General features: G+C 40.5%; 1 protein-coding gene across 1 annotated transcript; it reads right to left on the bottom strand.

The window, feature by feature from the left end:
• Window positions 1–7,165: 7,165 nt before the first annotated feature.
• LOC120064816 (G0/G1 switch protein 2-like) lies at window positions 7,166–7,516 on the bottom strand. Its single transcript, XM_039015414.1, has one exon. The coding sequence runs from the start codon at window positions 7,514–7,516 to the stop codon at window positions 7,166–7,168; it is 351 nt and encodes a 116-aa protein (XP_038871342.1).
• Window positions 7,517–9,534: the final 2,018 nt, after the last annotated feature.

The following is a 9,534-nucleotide window of genomic DNA, read 5'->3' as shown; positions in this document are numbered from 1 at the left end:
TCAAACGGCCTCGTACTCAATTCTTGGTCGTACAATATGCATATTATTATTACTATTGGATAGAAAACACTCTCTAGTTTCTAAAACCGTTTGAATTATTTCTCTGAGTGAAACAGAACTCATTCTGCAGCACATTTCCTGACCAGGAAGTGGAATGTCAGAAATCGATGCTCTGTTCAACTTCCTGCCTATACATGGGCATGATACGTAAGAGTCTACGTACACTTCATACACCTTCCCCTGGTTGTCAAGAGGCGGTGAGAGAAGAAATTTTGTGTTTATCTTGGTCTGAGGTGGAATAAAAGCTCTTTGTTTGACGTGACCGTCCATATCCTGTTTCTGGAGCGCGCGAAAGAGGACATGGATTTGCCTTCTGTTTAGCTGTCGTTATGAACGACTAACATCTCCGGGATAGATTTTATTTGATACATGTGACCATATCATCGTAAAGTATGTTTTTTCAATATAGTTTCATCAGATTATTGAAAATTTTTCGGGAGTTTTGCCGTGTTCCGTTCTCTGACTTTGTTGACGTTGGAGAACTTTGTGTCACTTGGCTAGTGCGCTTCCTAAAACGAGAGGGAAAATGAAGGTTCTAAATCCAAACACCGACTGTTCTGGACAAAGGACACCTTGTCCAACATTCTGATGAAAGATCAGCAAAAGTAAGAAACATTTTATGATGCTATTTCATATATCTGTCGAACTGTGTACTAGTCGTGGGCGGCCAACGTTTTGGCTACTCTAAGCTATACCGAAGCTGCATAACGTAATGAAGTTATTTTTAGAATTCTAACACTGTGATTTCATTAATAACTAATGGATCTATCATTTCCTATACAACATGTATTTTTTAGTTATGTTTATGAATAGCTATTTGGTCAGAATATGTGTGTCAGAAAAAGTGTCAGTAAAATATCCGAACGTTGTGGGAAATAGTAGCTACGTTAGCATAATGGGTAACCACTGATTTCAGCTCTAAATATGCACATTTTTGAACAAAACATAAGTGTATGTATAACCTGATGTTATAGGACTGTCATCTGAGGAAGAAAATCAAGGTTAGTCAAAAATTATATATATTTTGCCTGTTTGTTACGATCGCTTACTTTTGCTACTGGGAAATTGCTTGTGTTTTTGGCTATTGTGGCTACGCTAATATAACGCTATATTGTGTTTTCGCTGTAAAACACTTGATAAATCGGAAATATTGTCTGGAATCACAAGATGCCTGTCTTTCAATTCCTGTACACTATGTATTTTTCAGAAATGTTTTATGATGAGTAATTAGGTATTTGACGTTGGTGTCTGTAAATATTATGGCTGCTTTCGGTGCAATTTCTGATTGTAGCTGAAATGTAAACTATGATTTATACCTGAAATATGCAAATTTTTCGAACAAAACATATGCTATACAATAAATATGTTATCAGACTGTCATCTGATGAAGTTGTTTCTTGGTTAGTGGCTATTTATATCTTTATTTGGTCGAATTTGTGATAGCTACTGATGGAGTAAAAACCTGATGGAGTAAGAAAAGTTGTGTCTTTTGCTAACGTGGTTAGCTAATAGATTTACATATTTTGTCTTCCCTGTAAAACATTTTAAAAATCGGACATGTTGGCTTGATTCACAAGATGTGTACCTTTCATATGCTGTATTGGACTTGTTAATGTGTGAAAGTTAAATATTTAAAAAAATATATCTTTTGAATTTCGCGCCCTGCACTTTGAGCTGGCTGTTGTCATAAGTGTACCGGTGTCGGGCTTGCACGCCAAACAGGTTAAAAAATAAATGACTGGCGCTAAATCCGCTACACTCAAATTAGTATGATTTGTTTTTGCCTTAAGTAATCTTCTGTCTTGAGTAACCATACCAAACGTAACATAAGGACGATGGTTTGTCGGGTGGATGGGTAAGCGTATAACGTAAACGTCAGCAACCCAAAGATTACGTGTTTGAATCTCATCATGGACAACTTTAACATTTAAGCTAATTAGCCACTTTTCAACTTCTGTCTACTTTGTAGTTACATTGCAACTACTTAGTATGTTAGCTAACCCTTCCCCTAACCTTAACCCTTTAAACTAACTCCTAACCTTAACCGTAACCCCTAACCCTAATCCCTAGCCTAGCTAACGTTAGCCACCTAGCTAACGTTAGCCAAAACAACTTGTAATTCTTAACATATCATACGTATTTAAAATTTGTAACATATTGTATGAATTGCAATTCGTAACATATCATACAAGTTGTAATTTGTAAAATATCACACGAAATGGATGATGGACAACCACAAATGAATACCAAACGGAACATATCATACTAAATTGAGTGTCCTGGATTTTAATTTACAGAGTCCAGGTTTCTTCTTCGGACTATTTTGTATTTAAATGTGCTAGTCGACCAACGTAGGAGGTTATTTTCTGAATGTAGCGTAACCCAGGTTCACCTATTCAATTCTATCAAGTTTGGCATAAGACTCCTAGTTACAAAAGCATGAGAAATTCCACTCCCCTCAACCTGCTCCCACTGAAATGTTATCTTCCCACACGTGTAAGCCCGTTACTCAGCAGGGACTCACTCCATCTGCTGAAAAATACATTGTTTTGCTGCGGGCAACCATACATACTGTATGTCACACTCATGTCTGCCATGTAAACTCATCCTGCCTAGATTGAGTAGACACATAACCTTTCTTGGGTTTCCCGCTTTGCTTGTTGTGTAACTAGATTACACAGTGCCCCCACCTTTGTCTTTTGAGTGATTTGGAGAGGTGCTCTCGAGGCTTCTTAAGGATGACACATGCTTGACTAAATGCTGAGTTTTTCTCTTCTGAGTTGCCAAGTGACAATTGAAGCTATGGTCCCGTCAACCTCTCAAACTCTCTCTCGCTCTCCCTCTCTTTCTTAGAGACTTAAGATACACGGATATGCCTGACACTTTATTCACGAGGTCATGAACTAAGCTGGAAGAGATGACAATGAACAACAGGTGCATTAGTATAATTTTATACACTAGGGCGTCTCCCTAACTTTCAGATATGATACCATAAAAGACGTGTTCTCAACACCACAAACAAGAGGACAGGCGTTTGTGTCACACAGCCAAAATGATTTGTGTCCCTAGAACTACTTTGTAAATACATTCTTTCCCATAGATGTTTCAAATGTTTCTATGTATTCAGAATGCTAAAGTGATTTCTACCACTACCTTTGTATTATTGACAACCTCCATATTCAAAAGCAAAGTGTGTTTGCTTATAGTCAGTCGTATGTTTGTCTGAAATGTCATCATTATCTATTTTTCACACTTTTGTTTAAGTTTATACTTTATTTCTCATGATATTTCCACAGACAACTAAGAAATTGTTCATGTAATCACCACTGCCTGATATACACTGAGTGTATAAAACATTAGGAACAATTGCTTTTTCCATGTCACAGATTGACCAGGTGAATCCTATGCTCCCTTATTGATGTCACTTATCAAGGCACAAGGCGAGACCCAAATGCAGACACAGGAGGCAGATGGTTGGAGTCTTACAATGTTTATTAATCCAATGGGGTAGTCAAGATAATGGTTGTGGACAGGCAAAAAGATCAAAACCAGATCAGAGTCCAGAAGGTACAGAGTGGCAGACAGGCTCGTGGTCAAGGCAGGCAGAATGGTCAGGCAGGCGGGTACAAAGTCCAGAAACAGGTAAGGGTCAAAACCGGGAGGACTAGAAAAATGAGAATGCAAAAAGCAGGAGAACGGGAAAACTGCTGGTTGACTTCAAAACATACAAGACGAACTGGCACAGAGAGACAGGAAACACAGGGATAAAAACACTGGGGAAAATAAGCGACACCTGGAGGGGTGGAGACAATAACGAGGACAGGTGACACAGATCAAGGTGTGACAGTTACTTGTTAAATCCACTTCCATCGGTGTAGATGAAGGGAAGGAGACAGTTTAAAGAAGGATGTTTAAGCCTTGAAACAATTGAGACATGGATTGTGTGTGTGCCATTCAGCAGGTGAATGGGCAAGACAAAAGATTTAAGTGCCTTTGAACAGGGTATGGTAATAGGTGCCAGGTGCACCGGTTTGTGTCAAGAACTGCAACGCTGCTGGGTTTTTCATGCGCAACAGTTTCACTTGTGTATCAAGAATGATCCACCACCAAAGGACATCCAGCTAACTTGACACAACTGTGGGAAGCATTGGAGTCAACATGGGCCAGCATCCCTGTGGAACGCTTTCAACACCTTGTAGAGTCCAGCCCCAAAGAATTGAGGCTGTTCTGAAGGCAAAGGAGGAGGGCGGGGGTGCAACTCAATATTAGGAAGGTGTTCTTAATGTTTTGTACACTTAGTGTATGTAAATATATGTTTGACAATATTAAACATAGAACAATGAAGATGGATTCGACATTGTCACATTATATACTGTAGACAAATATATTTTTTTTAATAAAATGTACAAATACTGTGATATTTGGCAGAATATGACACAATAAGACAATGCATTAACTTTGACTGGTCACTTTATCTTTCCTCCTTTCTCCCTCTCTGTTTCTGTTATAAAACGAGTATAGGTAGGGTATTCATCTGGAGCAGAATATAATTGCTGCCTGGTTGGTTGTTCATCCTCTGAGAGCCTTGTTGACAATGGGAAGAGCTTGGCAAGGTCTCACAAGCGTCAAACTGTGTCTGTTGCCTCTGTTACTACTGGCAACCTTTCAGAGCAAATCCCTCTCCTTCTACAAAGAGAATCCTCTGTTTGAATGGTGTTTAATCCCTACCTCTCTATACTCTACAGCCTGACTTTGATTCTGGGTTTATTGTTCTCTTGGTGAAACATGACTTCTCGATTAGATGTTCTTTTCAAAATTATTATTAATTGTTTGAGTGTTCCCAAGCCAATTTGTGCTAGGGACTCAGAGTCTAGAAAAATCATAGTTCTTGGTCCCACATTAATCCCAGCTCCATCAGGCTTTTTAGTTCTGAGTAAAACAAGCCTGTTTTGCAGCTCAGGGACAATTCTACAATACCTCTCCCGATTCAGGGCACCTCCAGCTATTAATGTGTCATGTCTGTCCTAGTGATAGCCAAACATTATTATTAGAGACATTTACATAGGAGGAGGAACCCATATTTCTCTCTGTTCAGCTCGGTCTGGTTTTTGGTCTCAATCACGTTTATGTGATTATCTTTGAGCTAAAGGTGTCACATTGTTTGTTCAGTATCTCAGTCGTCCAAGCCACAGGAAGTGTCATCTATGATTCACCCCCACAGCGCTGTGACCCTATTAAACTAGGCCAGGCATAAATGGTCTCTGGTTTTAGGGGGGAAAGGTAAACACACTGAACCCAATGGCATAATACTGTATCTTCGTGTTGCAGGGAAGACTAGACTTTTCAGTCAAGCCCCTCATAAGAGTGATGATTGTCTGCATACAATGGAAATAATAATGGATTTGCATTTATAAAGCACTTTACACAAGGTCTCAATGCGCTTTACACTGTAAGGGGAAGGCAGGGGTGACCTCATCCAAGACTAATGTGTAGAACCAACCAGGATGATGGTCGGCAGACATAGTATAAGGATATTGTGAGATTTAGTTGCTTCACAAAAATTGTTTTCTGTCTCATGCGGCAAATGGAATGAAATCCATTGAATCCTGGATATCTAGATTTTAACTGGATGCCATGTTGCACATGTTTAGCTCATTCAAATCTTAATAGAAACCATACAACACCAGAAGTTACCGTCTTACTCACAAAGACAAATCAAATGTTACCCATAGCCTCCCTGTGTAGACTTTCCTGTGCACTGTCCTCTGCCAAGGCTTCTGTGCCTTTATGGCAAGATCTTAATTTGAGCCAGTTTACGTGCTACAGCAGAAAAATAATCCTGAAGCAACAGGAAATGTGGATTATAATTAATGGACATTTTTGTAAGGGTTGATATAATTTTGGAAAGGGAAAAACAAGTCTGAAATTTCTAAGTGGAAATTACACATTTCAGAAGCCTTTTTAAACACACACTACAAGTTTTTCATTTACTGCATTGCAACAGGGTGATCAAATTAAGATCCTACATCTGTACAATAGGTAGAGACTTACTCTGCAAATGCAAGGGTCGCTGATACAACCCCCTCCTTGCCTGTTCCCCTTCCATAGCTACACCTGTAAGACCCCTTTGGGAATGCATGCTTCATTCACTACTACTCTCTTGAAGCAGCTTCTTACAGATTTGACAAAGGCTAGATTTAAAAAATAAATAGGATTGTTACATTTCTTTCACTTATCCAATCACGTCTAGTTCAATGATTGCTCAAGGGGTGGAGGTAGCAGGAAGGAAGAATCCCAATTGGAATCTTTATTATAGGCTACATTCGGGCCCCTTTGCTTACCCAGTATGAAGGCGCCCTCTAGTGGATCCTGACATGATGCAAGAATATTCAAAAGAAAGGTAACCACTGTAGGCTACTAAACCTATGATAGGTCTACTCATTTTGGTTTTACAATGCTGGTCGTGAATGTGTTTATATTTGGGTGCTTATAAATAATATATCCAGTATATCTCTCTCAGAAAAGACCATCTATAGACATTGTAAATAAAAATATGAATTTATTGAGTAGGAAAAACATCGAATATATTTACAGCATTGACATAGCACACAACAAAATCTAAATGTAACACAATTGGCACCATGGATGTAGTGGAGAATGAGATAGCAGGGCCGCGGCTGTGCAGTCAACGCCCTATCTCTCATTATCTGATAGTGAGAGTCGGACAGCTGCTCTTTCGCCGGCTATTTCGACCCGGGACTCAAATTTCAGCTTGGAGCTTCCAACTGACGCGTCAATTTAGGCTACCCAAAGCAGCGCAGCAAAGCGCAGCTCATCAGAGTCAACTCGTTTTTCTGTTGACTGTTTGAGGTTGCCAATCATTCCACTGGGCACACATTGTGAGAAACAATGTGAGAAAAAGCATTACAATCAAAGTTGTTTCCATGTCGTGGAATAGACGTTGAATTGACGTCTGTGCCCAGTGCGATTCCTCTTGTGAAGCTTTTTCGAGTGCGTATGTAGCGCACTGTATTTGGCGTGGCAAGGACTATACAGTTCCTTAATAATTGTGTAGGCTAACAGCGTTTTGGCGCTGGCCCGGTTTTTACGAGGCGTGCAGTCGGTTGGCTGCACCTGCGCTTCTATGCGCTCCCGTGGCCTGCTGTAGCTTCCTGGGTATGGTGATCTGCTCTGGGGCCGAAACTGTTGCCACCTCCTCCTGTCTCCTTCTCTCCTCCGTCTCGAGTGCCCTCTGCTCCCGAGCCATCAACTGAACGAGCTCTGCGTCCAGCGGCTCTCCGGAGGAGAAGGACTGGCAGACGGTTTCCACCAGGCCCAGAACCATGCCCAAGAAGGCCACCACGGTGCCCACAAGGTACACCTTCAGCATACGGCGGCTAGGCTTTTGCGCCAGCATCTCCTTGGCGAAAGGGATGATTTCGTGCATGGTCTCCATTTCTGTTGGATTATGTGGTCTGAATTTGACTGGGGAGAGAAGGAAAGCGTTTTACAATCACCTTTTATGCGTGCAGTTGTAAATTGTAACAAATAGGCCTAAGCACTTTTCATGTCACAACAATGTGAGAAAAAGCATTACAATCACGTGCAATGGTAGGCTACTTACTGTATTAAAGTAATTTATCTTGTCCTTTTCTGGATATTCGATGAATTTGTTCTGTGTCGCTTGAGCACACTTTCGGAGATTCTCATTTATAAAGACTTGGTTATTTTCATCCACGCCCACTCAGTGACGCTTTATGAATATTCAGTGAGCACAAGCTCACTGAAGGAGCATGGAGCATAGGTTATTATTATTGTGCAATTGCCATCTTCAATAGGCTACCTTGTCGTTTATCTACTGTAAAATAAAGGCTTACCAAATCTATATAGAGCAGAATTAAAATATATACAACATAATTCAACAAAATATTGTACATGTGAAAATTATAAATTGTTATTCTGTATAGAATTGTTAGGCTTGACGACACCTGTTGGCCATAGCCAGCATTCAAGATGCTGAGATCAGACAGTCTGAATTAAGTCAAAGGCCGTATAAACCCAGTCACCGTCCTGTCATGATCATTATATTTGCAGATACTGTGAACTCTGTCTGTACTGACACACACACACACACACACACACACACATGCAAACTCTTCCTGAGCAAACTGTGACTAATTTGATGATCTTATTATTGCATGAATTTGACTGGACCAGTCATACATAATTCCATATGAATTTGAGACAGATGATGTGAGAATTGGAAATCAGAGATGTGAAAAATACGAGGACTCTTGGCCAGTGTTAATAAGCTTGTGAGAGTGAAGGGTTTTTTCTCACTTCACCACTGTTTACAGACAAAAGGAGTTTGTCGAAGGTTTAATGAAGGCCTTGTATTAGTGGCCATTTACACTTGGAATTAGCGGGTACACACAGCTGTTTCAGATGAGTAGATAATGGACCCAATTTAACAGTGTACTCCCTCACCTGACCCCTCAACCTTGCTCACATACACAGTAATACACACACACACTGATGAGGCATTGTAACGATTGTTCTCCTCCTCGTCTGAGGAGGAGCAGGGATCGGACCAAAACACAGCTTTTGTGGAGTACATAATGAATTTATTCAAACAAGACGAACACGAAGCACACTTGAATAAATTACAAAATAACAAAAACGACGTAGACCGACCTGGACATGAGAACTTACATAACATGAAGAACGCACAAACAGGAACAGACTAAACAAATGAAACAGTCCCGTGTGGTACATACACAGACACGGAAGACAATCACCCACCAACAAACGGTGTGAACAGCCTACCTTAATATGGTTCTCAATCAGAGGAAACGTCAAACACCTGCCCCTGATTGAGAACCATATAAGGCTAATTAACAATGAACCTAAACAAGAAACAAATAACATAGACTGCCCACCCAGCTCACGTCCTGACCAACTAAACAAAGCTAAACAAAGGAAAATAAGGTCAGGAACGTGACAGGCATTTGGTACAGTACATGAAGGCCATAGTCATTTGAGATGAGTACTAGTAGTTTTTGTTTGGTCATTAGAGCCTCCCTCTCCCAAAATATTATACCAAAGTGTTCCCTGTTGTTGCCACGGATATCTTACCAGTCCTTATTCTACCTTAGGGTAAGCGGAAGCTATAAGGTGTGCCTACAGCCGTCTGGCAGTGTGTGTGTGTGTGTGTGTGAGATGGAGGTGAGTCAGAGAACACACCCTGGTCCTGGCTGTTAGTCAGTGGCTATGGAGAAAAACAGTGTGCATTCAGTAGCCCTGAGGCTAGGTTTTATTACACACAGGTGATGATCCACACCGCCACACACCAACACAAAGAATGCCAGAGTTGCAACATAGTGGTGCCAAGCCATTTTACTGCCAGCAGGATAAACATTTAGATGTGTGTGTGTTTCTGTGTGTGTTTGTGTTAGTATGTGTTTGGAGACTGAT

The sequence above is a fragment of the Salvelinus namaycush genome, chromosome 20, assembly GCF_016432855.1.
Source record: "Salvelinus namaycush isolate Seneca chromosome 20, SaNama_1.0, whole genome shotgun sequence".
Classification (NCBI taxonomy): Eukaryota; Metazoa; Chordata; class Actinopteri; order Salmoniformes; family Salmonidae; genus Salvelinus; species Salvelinus namaycush.
This window is presented reverse-complemented; position numbering and strand designations above follow the sequence as displayed.